The sequence below is a fragment of the Branchiostoma lanceolatum genome, chromosome 2, assembly GCF_035083965.1.
Source record: "Branchiostoma lanceolatum isolate klBraLanc5 chromosome 2, klBraLanc5.hap2, whole genome shotgun sequence".
Classification (NCBI taxonomy): Eukaryota; Metazoa; Chordata; class Leptocardii; order Amphioxiformes; family Branchiostomatidae; genus Branchiostoma; species Branchiostoma lanceolatum.
In genome coordinates, this window is record NC_089723.1 from 5,749,726 (window position 1) to 5,768,250 (window position 18,525).

Genomic DNA, 18,525 nt, shown 5'->3' on the forward strand with positions numbered 1-18,525 from the left:
GAAAAAAGTACAAGGACAGCTAGATGACATTTAAAAGTTACTACAGTGGCATATTTCTTAAGAATAAGATAAGAGGTTTTTAACCTTCTTCCATTTCAAAAAAAGGTATGTCAACCATGAGTGCTGTACAAGATAGAAACATGTGTGGATTTAAGTATGTTGCATAGAAGAACTTTTTTCAAAATCTGTTTAACTTAATGTCACAGTTCTGGTATATACTGTATACAAGGTCTTTGCATTAGAAGAAACTTAAGCATCTAGTTTAAGATATTATGATGGTATCTCAGAACCTGGCTGCAGCAAAAGTGATACATGTATAAATCTAACAAAAATCTTTACGAATAATTGAACCTTGAAATGCTGGATTCTTGCCTGTCCAGAAACTAGACTGAAAAGTTGTTATGTGAAATTCTATACCCAACGTACTTGACCCTAGATTATGTTAAATTCAAAACGTGTTGTGCGAGTCTGGTGTTGTCTGGACAGAGGTGAATACATCAGAATGTGGTTTATGCTAATGAGGTCATAATTTGCATAATTTATGATTCTTGCCTGTCCAAAAACCAGACTGAAAAGTTGTTATGTGAAATGCTACACCTGACGTACTTGACCCTTAATTATGTTAAATTCAAAACATGTTGTGCGGGTCTAATGTTGTCTGGACAAAGGTTTCTCAACTTCTCTCATGTTGACTCTGCAACCTTGAATTAGGCTTTCCCTGGACTTGACACTGACCACCCTTTCAATTCATACCAATGGTATAGCCCAATGACACAGAAGTGAGATGCTATGAGACCAGGTCAACTCATCCATTTCAAAAATGTAAAAACTTTTCCATGATGATTCCCTTTACAACTGCTTCAAATTCTGCAGACAGGTTTATTGATTGAGGTCTGTCTAGCCAGCTGTAGTATTCGAAAAGCTGAAAACATATTAAACTAAAGCACTGAATTAATAAGGTAAATGAAGTTGCCAATAAATAAAGAACAATTAACCTCTACATCCAGGGCTCGAAATACAGGGTGTAAATGCACTTCCTTGCACCCAAAATTTTAAGTTTGGTTCATCAGACAAAACTTTAAACTGTTTTTGAACTGTGCTTGCCAACATTGTGCTACACACAGACTTCCGAATTCTACCTGCAACTTTGAATATGAGAGCTCTTTCATCTCTCTTCTAGTTTTGCTGACAATACATTTTACTTTATTTTATGATGTGCATCCAAAGTTTTTTCCGAGCTGCTCAGCACCTAGATTTTCATGTTAGGTGATCCAGTTCGCCTATTCCCAAAAATTAATTTCGAGCCCTGGCATCTGATTACAAAATGTTCTTGCATTCTTACATTTTCCCCAGGTTGGCCTTAGGGCCTGTGAGTGGAGCACATCAAATGTTATAACTGATAAACCAACACCACCTCCGGAAGTTCTGTACTAAGGTTGTAACAAAATGCCAGACAAGCTGCAAGTGGAAGCTAGTAGGTATTAAAATCCGCCTGCAGACCAAGAGTTGCCCCAAAATTGAAAGAGGCTGCAAATGGTAATAACTTGACCCGCCAAGGAATTAGAGGTTTAAGTTTCACTCAGTCACCTACCTGAGCTGAAAACATCTGTCCTCTCCACGCAAGTTTTTCAATCTCTATGACAACCAACAACCCCCATCACAACTCACTGACAACTTCCCTCTGGCTCTGACATTTTGACATAGGCCAGAAAAAGAACTCCTGCCATTCTGTCGTTTCGGCTTTCATTCTTCAATAATACAAGCCAATAAATTATAACTGCAGTAATAAATTTCTGTCAAAACATGTAGCAAAACATATAAAGAAGTTACATTTTACCAACAGCCTTTTGAAAAGTAACGAGTAATTCAAGAGCCAGACTGTATCGGAAGTGATACGCCGGACTTATCTTGGAGAGACGCCGGTCGGTCCCAACAAGGTCCCTACAGACTAGCTCAACAAATAAAGGGTTATAGAGAGCAGCTATACGACCCAGAAAAACCACAATGATCAATCTACAAGAAGAAAGCAAATGATTTCTCGGTACTCGTGCAGAAAGAGCAAATTTACCTAAACGATACCGTTTGTTTTGTCAACTTGTAGACAACATGGCCATATCAAATATTGATACAAGTTGAGAACTTTTCCTGTCAAATGGGAACAGATATCGCTATGGACTCAAATTGTATTGAAATATATCAATTAACGATTACACGAGGGGTGATGGTCATCTATTGTTTGGTCAGCACGAACTTATTTGTTTTTCTTTCAAATACTACTTAGCAATTCTGAACGATCAATTACAATAACAACAGAGAGGTTTTACAAACTAAGGGCGCACTGCGCGCAACAGCGAGCAAGAAAAGACAGCATTTGTTTTTGAGCACAACAATGCTCGCAAATCACCCATGAATCCTTAGCAAACGCACAGAGACAAACATAAAGCAACCATTCTAAAATCAAAGTTGAACAAATACAAAAAGCAATCACACTTTTTTTGGATGTCAGCTTTCGCAAGCAGTTGCGCAGATAAAAGTCAAAGTTTTGACAACAAAATAAAAATTGTTCACCAAAAGTCAGAATGTTAAGTCGGCGTTGAAACCACAGTTGTATCCATCGCCTTGATGTTATACTACTAAATATTTACTTTCTCAAGAAAAGTATGCATCAAATATTCTTAAAAGTTTGAAATAAGTTTAATAACTTACAGTATGGTAGTGGTAGGCGCCACTTGCGGGATCCGGTCTAACTGGAGGTGCATACACCGCACCGTGGTCCGGAAGCACAGGCAGCGGGAGGGACACGCTTGGCTCCCCGAGGGAACCAACACCAACACCGCGGTGAGCACAAGCCCGAGTCCAAGCATGCTGGTTGCCGGCAAGATGAGGTGACCTCCACTTCAGTCAAACACCGATAAATCCTAGAGCACGGTCGGGAAACAAACTCTTCAGACCCGGTAGTCGCACGCCTCTGCAAGTCTCGGCTAGCCGGCTGGGAATCCAGAAAATTGACACAATCACTTCGCACCAAACAACAAAGATGTAAATTGTGGAAACCCCAAACTAACTTCTGCGAACTCGTCTCCAACTCCGATTTACTGTGCCAGCAGCCTGTAGCCGAGGCCGGGAAAGTAAAAGCTGAGAAGGAAAATAAAAACCGGCGGGCAGAGTCAAGAGGAGCGCCGCCCACAGATGTTCACAGTCGGGAATCTGCGATTTCAAATTTCTCCACGAACAACAGGTAAGGACCTTCCTGGTCAAAGCCCGCTGGCAGTCTGTCTGTCTGTATTCCGCGTGGGTGGATAGAAAGAAGACCTCTCTAGAATGCGAGCAAGTCCTGCTGGTGTTGTTGTATCTTGCAACACTGTATCTGTTTGGAATCCCAGCGCACAGCGGGTTGGCGTGACCGCCAGTCAACCCTGGCCTTGTTGAGGCACCGCTAGCTGCCCTCCTCCTCGCCGCCGGTCAGTCCCAAAGTGTTCCGGCGCGACCGATCCAACCCACAGGCACCGCAAACCGTACAGAGTTCCTCAAGTCCACGGAAAGATGATCGAAGAACCTCTGAGAGTCTACGGACAAGATTTGTGCTGCAAAAACGCGACGGGACGGCAACAAAGGAGTCGAACTCTGCAGAGCACGACTACCCTGTCACACCGTGTGGCCAACTTTGCCCTCAACTCTAGTCCCACATAGAGGACTAGTTGATTACTACAAGAGGGAGCCACTAAACATTTTAAATTCTTGTTTTCAAAGTAATATGGAACATAACGTACTATTTCTAGATATCAATTAGCCTTTCCATCAATGTGTATTGTGTAAAATGTTATTGCAGTCCATAAAAGTGAAACAATAGGTACAGATTATTCCGCTAAAACCCCTTCATGATAATGGCATGATCCAAGTGAAATTGATCTGCATCCGAGAGGAGGGGATACCCCCAGCTCATCACCATGCCAATGAACAAGCCTCCACCGGATAATACCGGAATTATCCTTAGCACAGGACGCTATCTTGAACATATTTGTATAAGCCGTGGATTGCCCACTATGGGTACTTTATTTGCTAAGGGGATGAGGCTTATTTTGTGTCCGTCATCGTGCAAGAGGATGAATAGGCGAGTGAGTGAGTGAGTGAGTGAGTGAGTGAGTGAGTGAGTGAGTGAGTGAGTGAGTGAGTGAGTGAGTGAAATACCATGTGATGATATGTGATGATGATGATATTGGTATCCATCTAGACCTTTACACACCAATGTCCATTGTCAGCTATTCTACAAATAATACGGAATCGTTGTCTCTTACGAAGACTGTACAACTTGGACCATTAAAATCTTTGGCACGAAGCGAGGCTGATTTATTAATCATGTTACTAAACAAAATTGTTTTATACGAAAGTTTTACTGAGATGACGATTTTTTGTTCTTGTGCCCTCATCTGTAACGCTTGACGATACATTGATGGTATCGAAGGCGTTTAACAACACACCTTTTTCTATTAGAAGTGATTTTATTAAAAACGGAAAAGTATGTGAGCCATCCGGCGACTTGGAACTGCCTTTAATAGCGTCTTACTTTCGTCACTAGTAGCGTCTGGGGAAAGTGGGTTTTCCACCTCTGCCAGGCCAGTTTGACAACTCTTCAGTCACGTACGATGACATGGCTATAAATCAGATTCTTCAGAGCGCTCTCTTCTACACAAATCTATTTAGGGAGCTTGCCATGCGGTGATTTAGATTTGGCTTCCGGAACTCACTGACGTCATGAAAGACACGGATTGAGGACTGTAAGCTGTCCTCTTTCTTGAGATCTTTCTTGTATACGTCATGTTAACCCGATCTGTCACCTGTGGACTCTCCAACTTCCAAGCAGATGTTCGGCTCCGGTTTGTTTTTGACGTCTTTTTATACGTTTTTGTCTGAAGAAAACCTGCAAAAAATGGAAAGCCTGACAAAAACGGCAAGCAGGAGTCGAATCTCTGCTTGGAGGGTATAACCCGTGTAACTGTAAGACAAATTCGTTGTCCAGTAGATTCACAGACCCTTCTAGAAGTGAGAGGGTCGTTTCAATCAGGCCAGTAAAGTTGACTTTACTTTATGTCGGGTGCCAGCTAGGCATCTGCCATCCGAACCATCATTCTTGGCAGACCAGAGGTCCCTGTCCTGCATAGCCCTTCCCATGCCATCAACATGATCAACTGGACTAACGTACTGAAGTTACTTTATCGTTTGTTAGACCGAATCGATAGATCAAAGGGCCGATCTAGCGATGTTGAACTTAACTGTTGTAGAAATTGTATATCGATCTGAGACTGTCAGAGGAAGTGGTCAACATTGTCCCTTGTTCTTTAAAAGTTTTCCGTGCGTTTTTCACAGCGCACCCACCCTATTTTTGAAGGTGTGTGTACGTCTTTGATTAATATGTCCATACAGAGTATTATCATACTTGTGTGTACTTGTGTGTAAATTTCAAAAAAAGAAAAAAAAAGAAACAGTCTTTGTCTCACAACCTGTCACTGCACAAGCTGCAAGAACAGGTTGTTTGAGTGGCCGCAGGCATATAGAGACATGACCTATTATAGACTCCCACAGCAAACGTTGGATGAGTTATGCGTATTTATTATTTCTGTCCCTCCCCCATATCGGGATCCATGGATTCAAGCCAAATCCTTGCGCATGGCTGGATACACAGGTTAGAGTTCGGTGTTTAGATGATGTATATCACGGTAGAGTAAAGTAGAGTAGAGTACAAATTAATTAACTTGGAAACGCGTCGCCTATAACGTTACTTACACTTGCACGACAGCCAGGGCCAGCTGTTTCGCGCCAAAACTTCCCGAATACAAGATGGACCACCAGTCCATGATCCAAGAAAAACAAACAAAAGACGGCATTTGTATGGGAAACGTTCCAATCGTACACTGCAACCCCCGCTGGCTCACGACAAGTCATGTTAAATTCAACATTTGTGGAGGCCCGGGAATTTGTACTAATGAGGCTGTTGTCAACTTGAAGAAAAAGGGATGATTGTAAGAAGGGGGGAAAGGTTGTGTGAAACTGGCAAGGCTCGAATAAGACCTTTAAAGTCTCGTCAAGTTTTAGGGGTCTGGGAGTTGAGACGGGAATATCGCATGACGGTGGGTCAGAACCGTTCAAGAGGTCTAGACTTGGTTCACTATCTACAATATCCCACCCAGGAGTTGGCGAGAGCTTGGCATTAGATACCTAGTAACGGTTAGTTGGTAACGTTACTAGTCTCTAATAAAACTCTCTACCATACGCTACAGGTTACTGGAAATACTACCATGATTGTCAAAATACACTTTTAGTCGTTTATGTTCATCTCTGTACTCCTGATCTTTTGTTTATGCTAATGTAACGTATATAGTGTCTTATAAGCCCACATGGGCTGGGCGCAAAAATGGTGCAAGACACGGTAATAAATTTTTCATTCATTCATTCATATACACTTGTTGAGTTAATTTTCATGTACAAATCAATGTGTTTTGTTCGTGGAACTAGGCTGTGATACTGATAGCATTACCATGGTGATGCCACGCCCAAAAATGCTTGGGAACGAGATTACGAACGAGATCACAGTCCCGGCATCTGATTGGTCGGGAGGGAAGTTCAGCAGGAAATTTAAATTTCGGTCAAAGTTCACCGCGGGAGAACAACAGCTGCAAAGCTCAGGTGAGGTCACCAAACTTGTGTCTTTGCTTCTTCTTTTGCTGCTATTTTGCCTCTTTTTGCGGGTATACATTTAATTGAACATTTCTTAGTTTTGTAAAGCGTAACTGGTAAGTTTCTGGTGTAGTATGAGGTCAAATTTCGTGTCCTTTCGCAGCTTGATAACGGAAAAATGATCCCGGAAAAATTTAGGCCGTTTTGTTTTGCCTGTCAGCTAACTCTGAATCTGATTCCAAACAAAGCAAAGCGGCAGAAATACGTTATTTCCTTGTTCCTGCATGGCTAAAGTGAGAATTTTTCCGCTACTTTCATAGATAATCACCTTCCAGTATCGTGAAAGAACAAACTGTCGTGAGGGCTATCATAAATTTCTTGTCCGGACAGACAACAACTTCTCGTCTCAAAATTTTAGCAGCTTGGTGCTATGAGTGGGTAGCCGTGGCGACTGTTGTAGGGCTTCTTTTGCTTGCAGTCTTGCTTAAGTTGCTACAAGAAATATCAAAGACTGTAAGCAAGGGAAGCCCTGCAACAGTCGCCATGGCTATACAGAGCTGGTAGCAGTTGAAATTCGAAAATTATTCTGAGACCTCTTTGCATATAAACCATGATGTGCAGTGTCCTCATGTAGCAAAAATGCTGATGGTGAAAAATGATCACTGATGATTTTCCTTGCAGAATTGCAGAGGACACATCACTGGGAAAAACTCATGGAGAACATGACTGGGGGTGTTTTCTACCTGGAGAATGTCGACACTGAGAACTGCGGTGTCTTCCTCAATGCTGTTGTCAAGCAGCTTGTTGGCAACAATACACAAGGTACAACAGTTGTTGTTTTTATGTGTGTGTGTATAACACAATGCTTTTATAATTGCCTTTATATAGTTTATTCCAGGCTAGCACCTGGCCTTTCCAGATAGACTGCATATTGCTGCTGAATAGACAATTCACTTCTGTGCTTGACTCAATCACTGTTCAGCATATGAACAGAAGGTGTGAAGAAGTTTTAGCAAATCATGATCAGACAATGGCAATGTGCAAGTCCACAAAGGCCTCTGTACTGGTGGATGCACTTGGCTTCTTGTGAGGTTTGGGAGACAACAATAGAAGGGGATGTCTGGTTGCATGCCCTTGCTAACACTCCAATCTGTACTAGTAAACTGATAGGCAGCCTAGTACTAGTTATACTCACAAGTTTGTGACGCATATCTTTGCTAATGATTAACAAACTATGTCCCGACGCCCAACATAACATTTCCTAAAAATCTCAAAAAATAAGAAGCATGCTCATCAGGCAGTTAGCTTACTCAATTTGTAAGGCCAATAATAATTATACTGATGATGAATTTGTTACTTATTTAATTTATCAGGGTTATCTAAAAGCCTGTTCAAACTTGTGTGTATATTGAATTCAAGTCCTATTTTGTTTTGGTAAAGTTTGCAGGTAAGAAGTTGTTTCAACTTTGACCCATCGTTGTGCAGCCTCAGGTTATCGAACAAAAAGAAATTCTTTGGCAGCAAACTTTACCTCATCATCTTGTCGTGAGAGTACCCTCCTCCTCCAGTCCTCCCTGTCCTCCATTGCTCTTGTCAGGTCTTCTGAGAACTGATAATCTTTACTTAAGCAAAAAAAATGTTAATATGTAACTCAAACGGACTTGAATATGCATGTACAAGTGTGAATGGGCCCTAAGATAGTCTCAGTTGATGATTTGATTCAATGTTGAACACCTGAATTCAGTGTACATTTTATTCTGAACCCTGTACAGATGACCAGCAGCTGTGTGTGATAGGAAATCCGGTGCACAATGGGAACATCTCTCTCAGTCATCCTGTACTCTCCCTGACTGATGTGTGCCTGACATGGCAGCAGAGCCTGGGGTTGAGGAAGAACACACGGGAAACCGTTCTAACTCCTGATGACCAGCTGGTAGCACTGCAGCTGTGTATGGCTGAACTCAACTCTCAGGTATGGATCAACCTGTAGATACCTGTTAATGTACTATGAACCCTAGCCTGACAAATTGCACTCCTAGCGGCCGGCTGGTCCTGTAACCGCCAGCCCCCTTGGGCTGGGGGTCATTAACCTCCAGCCGGGCTGGGGGTCATTAACCTCCAGCCGAGAGCTTGTGTAAACACAGGCTACTATCATGAACCCCTTTTGCTTTAATGCAGTAGCCTGAAATCCAGTCTTGTTAGCCTCTTCCAATGGTTGCTATGCCGCGGTAGTGACTGTTGGAAGCAAGCTAGAGCTAACAAGACTGGATTCTAGGCTACTGTTATTACTACAAAGCCTGTGGTGTGGAGGTTACATAAATATGATAAAGTAAAGAAAAGCCTAGGACTTCTTAAGCTTTGTCTGTCTCCTTTATCATGCTGTGTAGTTCTTTCTAGCAAAATACACTAACTTGGTTTCTGGAAAATGTTACTATCCATATCCAAGCATCTAGATAGTAAGCTGTTTGACATTTTCAGGTTCGGGTCTGTTGTTTTGTGCAGCAGCATTCTGATATATCAATGGTTTCTATACTGTCTTGCACTTTTGAACAGCCATTTTGAAATCATTAACAAGATGATTCTTACTCTCTGCAGAAAATAGGATCGTTTGAAGCTCAGGCCAGTGATGTCCTCGAGGTTGTCAATCATCTCATCCAAGACAAGCTGGGTAACCTAGCAACCACAGGAGGCTCCACCCACAGGGATGACTACCAGCTGATCAGAGAGGCCTATGACAAGTTCCTGGAGCAGTGTAATGTGTCAGACATATCAGGTAAAAAGCAGAATTGGAAATCTCCTGGAATTAGGTAGCGCGCGTAGTCCAGTGTCTAGCAATCTTGCCTCTGGAACAAGAAGCCCCGGGTTCGATCCCGGCTGTGTCGCTCACCCGACATGCACGCTACCGGAAATAGTCGCAGTCCTTAGGACAGGACGTTAAGCCTTGGTCCACTGTTCATTGTGCTTGTCAAAAAGAGCTAGGGGAATTTCCCTGGTACCATTAACCTGTAAATACTGTACATAGCGTCTGTCTTCTCTGTCAAGATCTGTGGAAGATCAGCTCATCTGTTCATTGAGTTCATTTGAGCTAAACTGGTTCGAGATCACTTTCCTTTTCCTTTCCTACACATCTAAAGATTCATGTAGATAAAAACAACAACTATCATGATGAGTTAAGTGAACTTCAACACAGATCTGGTTACTTAATGTTGTCTTCTTATTTCCATTTACAGACGTGTTCCTGAGAGTGAAGGAAAAGTTCCAGACAGACCCAGATACAGTGGAACGGTGTAGGAACAACTCTAAATACATCCTGTTAGAGCTGCCACAAACACAAATGGAGGTAAGGCTACAACCATGCTACTCATAAAAAGCTCAGTGTAGAAAGATAAGCCATTGGGCAGGACATCACTGCTATCCACTGTGTTTGTGTTATGATGAAGAGTAGTTGCAGAGGCGTGATTTCAGCTGTCAATGTAACATCGATGAAGGTTAGACAACCATGTATAATGTAATAAGATACACAAGGTAACAGCTACTCAAGCAACTGGATACATTTTTTTTCATTGGTCAGAAATTACCCGCAATGGCAGCCTTTCTAGCGCTGAATTGATGCAAGGTATCACAGGTTTCACACACTACACAACATATATAATATCTTATCCTCACTAGCATTTTGTGGAACTGTCGCAAGGGTCTGGGCAGCTGCCATTCGGCGCCACCAGGTGACCTCAATACGACCTTCCCCAACCAAAGTCAGGTACCCATTTACACCTGGGTGGAGTAAGGAAAGTCGTGGAAAGTGCCTTTTCCAAGGGCACAAGATCGGTGTCATGATGGGATTCGAACTCGGGACCTCTTGGTTCTGAGTCGATCGCTCTGCCGTTGTGCCACACGACCCCGTTTAGAAACGTTTCAGGTAGCAATTCATAGTTTTTGGTTGAAATATAGCTTTTTTTTAGGACTTCAGACCTTGGATCACCGATGAAAGCTAGTGAATGCTACCTGAAACGTCTGACCATTTCCAAAATCTATACAGTCGCTTGACTAACTGTTACCTTGCATGGCTATCAAATGTGTCTTCCACAACGTATAAGATAGTTTGCCTTGGAAGTACATTGTGCATGTTTAACAATTATCAAAGGGTGAGAACATTTAGGACCATCAGCCATGCAATTCAGGCTCTTCATTTTCCTGATGTTGCCTTTTGTTGATACAGACAGAGATGCTTAAGCTGCTTGTGGACAACAAGTCAGTCACTGTCGTCACCATGGAGACATCCCTTGACACATCTTTCAGCCAATCAGTGGAGTCAGCAGATGTGAGATTGACCAATCAGGGGACAGATCTCACTGAACTTTTAGAGAAGAACCACTCTCATTCGCCAACTGTGTTGACAGGTTCCAGTGCAACTGAGGTAAGAGCAGTACTAGGTTTGCTACAACATTGGGTATGATTAATGTACATACCTTGATTCTTAATCTTATCTATTAGGAGTATTAACAAACTTTAAAGGGAGAAGTTTATGAAGGATGTCTCTTTAACGAGAAATTCCACAGGCACATAGTACATGATCCTAAATTTTATTTTCACAACAGGATGTTCCTGTCAATAAGACTTTTTCTTTCGCTGATTGACAAGAATTGTAAGGAACCAATCAGAAGCCAAAGAATGCAACGGTCAGCAGTCAATCTTACATGGACCTACTCAAATCACTGTCCCAGTCAAGCACATGTTCTGTGAATTCATTTACAGTTTTGCAGAGGTTTTATTTTGCAGTAGGAGGGATGGTTATAGCATTTTTTTTTAAATTTGCGGTTGAAAAAATTCTGTAGTGTACAGGAGGAAAGGACAAAAAATATAAATTTGCATTGTCATGAATATGCAGTGGGGAGATCACAGCAAACATAAAAATAAAACCGCCACAAATTTTTCAAGATTAAGAGTCTTTCACCCTTCCCTTTTTCCATGCAGAGTTACATCAGAAAAGTGTTCCAGTCCTACCTGATCCTGTTACTGAACTGTCGAGATGAGATTGCCTTGGCTCGATCCATTAAGAATTTGACACAGTTGATTAACAACCCACTCCCTCTACCTTGTCGGAAAATGTTATGGGACTACCTTTTAAAGTTTTACCCTTCCTTTTACCCAATACAGAGTTATATCAGGAAAGTGTTCCAGTCCTACCTGACCCTGCTTCTGAACTGTCGAGATGAGATTGCCTTGGCTCGAGCCATCAACATTCCTGACAGAGACCTGGACCACAGAGCCTTCACAGAACTGAAGAGAATGGCAAGGAAGAAGAACATGCCCATGTGCCAGGTATGGATTAATAACTCCATCCTAATATATACACTTTTACAGTAGTAGTGTGCATTGTCCAGTGGTTAGCGATCTTGCTTCTGGAACTAGAAGCTGCAAGTTTGATCCCGGCTGTGTCACTCACCCGACATGCACGCCACCAGAAAGGGTCACAGTCCTTAAGTCTCGGTCCAGTGTTCATTGCGCTTGTCGAAAAGAGCTAGGGGAATTTTCCCGGTACAATGAACCTGTAAATACTGTACATAGTGTCTGTCTTCTGTCTCACGACCAGCGGAAGATTAGCTTTTCAGTGAGCTAAACTGGATCAAGATCATTTTCCTTTTCCTTTACAGACCAAAAGAAAAATAACTCTCCTCTTAAGATGACAGAACCAACACATTACAGAAAGTGGGATCTTTCATCTTCCACTGTCTCAGAAAAAGAAGTCAAACCTGACAAGTTAGAATTTAGAATCAGAATTTAGACTAGAGAAGTCACATGTTATATTGTTTTCCATTGTTTGTTTGTTTTCCTGTTACATGCAAGAAGTACCCCTTGGGTAAGAATTTGCAATAGAATTTTTATGATAACTCATATACAGTAGCCTAATGTCCAGTCTTGTCAGTTCTGTGCAAAACTGTAATAACGCAAATTTCATCATACAGTCAAACCTGTATAAGTGACCATCTCCACATAAGAACTACCTGACCAATGTGACAACTTTTTGGTTCTCCCTTGGATACTATTTCCCATTGAATCCTGTCTATAGTGATCACCTGTCCACACAGACCAGATTTTATTTATCCCTTGAGTGGTCTTCTTCGGTCCCCCGAAAGTGCGAAATGGAACGAAATGGAACGAAATGGAACGAAATGGAACGAAATGGAACGAAATGGAACGAAATGGAACGAAATGGAACGAAATGGAACGAAATGGAACGAAATGGAACGAAATGGAACGAAGTAAAACAACATATGTAACATTATGAAATGAAATACCAGTAGATAGCGAATTATTAGGGGTAGACCGGAACAGGAAGCATGTTAAATACAGAAGTGAGTGGTAAATACATAATATAACGTGTTTTATTTCTTGAATCTATGTAATAATATTAAATACAACGTTTTTGTCGCGTTTGTGTGGCTAGATTCTTCCCTGAAAATGGAGGCGCCGCGTGCAAAGAGATCCGCCGCTCTTGCTTGTGTACCAACGATCTGCAAATGAACTGCTGCAAATAGCAGGGAAAACAAGCAAACGGAAATAGTATTGCAGAAGTTGATGGTAACATTGCATCTCCAAGAGGGCATGAGGCAAGCGTAATCTTATTATGTATACAGCTAGCGTGTTTGCGTGTTGTGTGAACCGTGAAATACATGCATTGCTCGTTCACACCCTCCCTTTGTTTTGTCGTGAACAAGGAAGCATAAATGTCTCCAGGGGACTCCACGTCCGTGTTTGAATGGAGTGTGAAATGTGTGAAATGTGTGACGCGCCGCAGAGCTTCATTTAAATATCATTAACGGAGGGGTCCATTCGGGGGTCAGGGGTCTGACTTTAAGCCGAACAATTGGAAAGATATGCATATGCTACGTACCAGTTATGGACTAAAACCGTATTTAAATAAATGGAAAGTCGGGGTTTGATTCAACCTGTCGGCAGCACGCCCACAGTTCCGTCGCGCTGGCAACAATGCCGGTTTATTTGTATGCGGGGCTCTATTTGGGGGAGAGATTTATAGATAATAAAATAACGCTTGCCTCATGCCCTCTTGGTGAATTATGAGATGCACTGTTACCACCAACTGTATAATCTAGTCCTAACTTCGATACTCAGTTCCGTTTGCTTGTTTTCCCTGCTATTTGCAGCAGTTCATTTGCAGATCGTTGGTACACAAGCAAGAGCGGCGGATCTCTTTGCACGCGGCGCCTCCATTTTCAGGGAAGAATCTAGCCACACAAACGCGACAAAAACGTTGTATTTAATATTATTACATAGATTCAAGAAATAAAACACGTTATATTATGTATTTACCACTCACTTCTGTATTTAAAATGCTTCCTGTTCCGGTCTACCCCTAATAATTCGCTATTTACTGGTTTTCATTTCATAATGTTACATATGTTGTTTTAGTTCGTTCCATTTCGTTCCATTTCGTTCCATTTCGTTCCATTTCGTTCCATTTCGTTCCATTTCGTTCCATTTCGTTCCATTTCGTTCCATTTCGCACTTTCGGGGGACCCGTCTTCTTGGGCAGTTTTGATTGTACTGAATTTCAGACTACGATATGTGGATGATTACATGTATGTCAACTACAGTGTGTCATAGAAGTTCATATTCATTGATTTGATCTATGTTTATTCCATGCATAGACTGCTGTGTCATTTGTTATGAAAAAGAGACTGGGAGGGAAGAGCTATGCTCCAAGCCAGGACAACCCACTACTCCAGCACATTAAGGTACTCATTTCTTTCATTTCATGCTACATGTATAAATTATAGGATTATTCTATAATTCTTGGTGGTGATATTTCAAGCTTTGGTGTAATGTTTGAGAATGCAATACTTAAATCATGATTCCCATCATCTGTGACCTATGAGAAACATATAATAATCTTCAGCTGGAACTGGCTCAGTTTTCATACCTTGCATTTGCATGATGGTCTTGTACATAAACGTGCACTAGAAAAACAAAAGAAAGTCTGGCAAGAGTCTTGCAAGGTACTTGTACCCACAAGTTACCACAACCATACAATTAATGATTAAGGGCCGTTGCATGTCTAGTATGATAGGCGTAGATCAGTATCATTTTGTTCACTTGCTGATTTTGATGTTGCAGGGCCTAAGTGAGTTTGTGACTTTACTACAAAAGATGCAGACAATTGTAGAGGAGTGTACAGATTCAAGGTGGGTAAAATACAATTGCTTCTTGCTATTGAGCATTAAATAATACATGGTGAATAGTCTTATCAGGTTGCTAAAACACTGGATCACAAAACTTTTTGTACACACTGCAGCAGTAACACCTAGCAGTAACACCTAGTGCAGGGCTCGAAATTCATTTTTGGAAATAGGTGCACTCGTGCACCCAACCCAAAAAATTAGGTGCACAGAAAGAATATTGGGTGCACCACATAGAATAAAGTTGAATGTCAGCAAAACGCTCTTAAGAACAATCTGTAATTCTATAGCTAACCTTAAAATTTCAAACAAGTGATACATCAAATAAAGTACAACAAAAGGTTATATTGCTATTTCTGATACTTACATTTCAAGAATATTCTGTATGCTTAGTGTACAATAGTGCCTTTACCCTGTAGCCTACAAAAAAAATCTAGGTGCACTGGTGCACCCACTGTCAAAAATTAGGTGCACAGCACCAATTTTGGGTGCACACAGGTGCACATGCACCCACTATTTCGATCCCTGAGTGAAGTAGAACCAGTCAGTATTGCCCTGAAGTCACCAAAATGTCTGTCACTCGGATGTGTACAAAGAACTTTGTTTTCCAATACATGTACATGAATGTTGTTTGACAAATTTTGGCTCTCCCTCATTCTCATCAGGTCTGCCCTTGGAAGACTTCTGACAGTGCTGAAGAACGTCTTGATGCGCTCCAAGGATCTGACCCTGAGGAAGTCCAGTGTTGAGGTTGTTGCCGTGACGATGATGGAGGAGGCTGGGAGACTGGCAGATCAGCTGTCTACCGGACGGACAGACACTGCAAGTCCAAAAAGGGTAAAGCTACCTTTTTTCCTCATGGAAATCATGTATTGTAGTTCTACTACTATTACTACTGCATCAGAATTTTGCTCTTCTGCACACAGTTCATCCTGATCTGAAAATACAAAATGTAGTTTCATCTTAGTTGCTAATTAGGAAACCCCATTACAATCCTAGGATGTCTTTTGGAATTGATGTAAAACTGGGGTCCTGTGTATGAGGAGGTGCCTCAGGCACATTAAAAGGGGAAGGGCTAGCAACCACTCCCTTTGAAAATATACCCTGCTACTGAAACAGTAAGGGAACTTGCTGCCCTGTGTGCCACTAGGCACTACTACTTAGTACAAGGTGAACAGCAACAACAACTAACCAAACATTACTCCAGTCCCCAGGCAGTGGTGGCTCCGTGTACGGGAGGGATGTCAGCCGGTTCATACAGCTGTACCTGGACAGGCAGGCTGGTCGACCCAGTGTCGGCCATGTTGTTGAGGTCCTGAGTGATGTGTACACCAGCCAGAGCACTCCTGTTAGAATCCCTTCTCTTGTCTCACAGTTCAGGTACTTCATGCTAACATTTATCACTTAGTATTCCTACATATTAATGTGGTATCAAGCTTTAAAAGTGTAGTACTTGTCTCATTAGTAAGGAATCTTCAGTGGATCTGGAAGTACATGTACATTTATATGACATTGTTCTACAGTGCCCAAGAAGACCGCTTGGGGGACCAATAAAATCTCGTCTATGTGGACAGGCAGTCACTACAATAATAATGCTTCATGTTTGACCCGTCTTAATAGATTTACAGGTAGTATAGGCTACTTCTGTAGTAGGAAGACCAAGGAAATATTTCCATATTGAAGCATGATGTTTCGTATGAATCCAACAGACTGTACAAGTAATTTTTTGTCCTTTTCCCATAGAATTAATGCTTCTACGTTAAGACAATAAAAGTCTGGGTAACAATAGGAATAGTTCATAAAACAAAAGTGCTGACTCGAGTAACTTGTCACCTTCCATAAACTGACCACTGATATTTTATCTCACAACCAGGTCTCCTGACCCAGAGACAGAGAAGAGCAGAGAAGACACTCCACTACTGCAGAGAACTATGCAGAGGATGAAGGAACTCAACAACAAGGTTTGTATGCTCTGTAATTGTTTCAGTATCCTGACCTGTGATAGCCAGAAAGTGTTTTATGTTTTTTTCTATGGATATTCTATTCACAGCAACAGCACTTCTATTCAACCATTGTTGCACTTCTAGGTTTGACCCATCAAGTCTTCAAGGTTTCTTGTTGTATGTTCAAAACTTTTCTAAGATGTTTTTGCACATCTCTAAACCTGTATATTGAAGATTGCTTGTTTGTAATTGAACGTCTATGTTGTTGTTAGAACATGTCTGTAGCCTCAGCAGGTCACATATGAAGTGCAGTGTATGACGACACTGTATGTACCTTAGTTCTAAATGGTACTTGGGAGGGGTGGTAAAGAACATAATTATAGAATACAACACGGTGTATTCCGTATAGCCCGAGGTACCGTCCCGACCGCGGGTTGTAGCGCCTGGAGAGTTTTGTGTCCTCGAACAAAAAAATCGGAACCGATTCCAACCTTCGTATGCAGCATTAGAATTTTCGACAGTGGCGCAACCGGCGCACTCTAAATATTCTATGGAAGCCTGTCTGATAAAAGTAGAACCCCACGTGATACATAAAATTATCACACGATGCGGATCACCCGTATCGAACGTTTTTGCGGCCCAGGTATGACATGATATAAGACATATTACATGCTGGATAGAAGCTTACAATAATGGTTTGTTTTGTTCCAGAAGCTAGCGGTGCTAAGATACCAGTCGGATTGTACCTGGGCCATGCCAGCTGTGTCAGTCAGTCCGCTCAACAACAAGGAGGAAATCTACGTGGACTATTCACCTGTCAGTCACAATGACATCACTACTAAAGCTCCTCCTACCAACATCCTCCAAGCAGAGGAGAATCTGGAGAGTGACGAAGCAGCAAAGAAGAGGAAACAAGGAAAAGACCTCATCAACAAGATATTAGAATCAGTCGATGACCAAGAAAACGTCAATCTTGACGGGAAACCTCAAACCAAGAACTCGGGAAAGAGAAAACTGAAGGATGTGGGAATCGCTTCTTCTCAGCCACCGAGCAAGAAGTCTAAGAAGCCCGCTGCTACTTCAAAGTCAAAGAAGAAAATAGCTCCACTGCTCACTGGACAAAAGAAGATGACATCTTTCTTCAGAATGTGATGGGTTTTCTTAAGTCTTCGTATTTCACCATTTGATGTAGAAATCTACTACTCAGGCCCTTATTAATGGGGACACTTATATTGAAGCATCAACTTGTTGTTTTTATATTTTGATGTTAGAAAATGGACATGACTATTCTCAGGTTATGAGGTTGTTTTTAAACTTTTATTGTTTTTAAACTGTGCTTATAGAACGGTACTGTGACGTCGTTTTGTAGAAGCCTTTGATTTAAATGTTGGTGGAAGTTGCAGCTTTTCCATAGAACTTTGTATAAAAATGTAAATAGCAACCTATCACTCGAAGCTTGTTTTCATGCAATCAATTGGTATTAAGCCAAGACATCCTGTTTCTGTTGTCGAACTTGAAGACCACAATCATTAAATAAACTTGAGAGAAACACCTCTGATTTTGCAATGTACATGTATTTTCATCTTGTATATACCCAGTAATGTAACATTTGTATCACATGAAATGAAACCTGAATATATGTGATCAGAATGTTACCAAAAATGTCCTAGAAGACACACTCATGTTTACCCACCATGTGTATGAAACATGCAACT

At 41.5% G+C, this 18,525-nt stretch overlaps 2 protein-coding genes across 4 annotated transcripts in view; one reads left to right on the forward strand and one right to left on the reverse strand.

The window, feature by feature from the left end:
• Positions 1–3,682, reverse strand: part of LOC136427242 (peroxidasin homolog) — a 123,355-nt gene extending 119,673 nt beyond the window's left edge. Inside the window, exon 1 of the mRNA XM_066416038.1 lies at positions 2,707–3,682. Within this exon, the coding sequence (XP_066272135.1) occupies positions 2,707–2,864 (158 nt within the window). The 5' untranslated portion in view covers positions 2,865–3,682. The remainder of the gene's footprint in view (positions 1–2,706) is intronic.
• Positions 3,683–6,539: 2,857 nt separating this feature from the next.
• Positions 6,540–18,077, forward strand: LOC136427243 (PCNA-interacting partner-like). 3 transcript variants are annotated; one of them, XM_066416039.1, is made up of 13 exons: positions 6,540–6,681; positions 7,354–7,494; positions 8,445–8,644; positions 9,268–9,445; positions 9,903–10,012; positions 10,889–11,086; positions 11,827–11,991; positions 14,340–14,426; positions 14,806–14,873; positions 15,533–15,704; positions 16,075–16,247; positions 16,741–16,828; positions 17,522–18,077. In XM_066416039.1, exons 1-13 carry the CDS (start codon positions 6,540–6,542, stop codon positions 17,960–17,962), a joined length of 2,163 nt encoding a protein of 720 aa, XP_066272136.1. In that variant the 3' UTR covers positions 17,963–18,077. The 3 variants fall into 3 exon arrangements, with proteins under 3 accessions (XP_066272136.1, XP_066272138.1, XP_066272139.1); XM_066416041.1 differs by having other exon boundaries at positions 6,573–6,686; positions 17,522–18,076; XM_066416042.1 differs by lacking the exon at positions 6,540–6,681 and adding an exon at positions 6,712–6,743 and having other exon boundaries at positions 17,522–18,076.
• Positions 18,078–18,525: the final 448 nt, after the last annotated feature.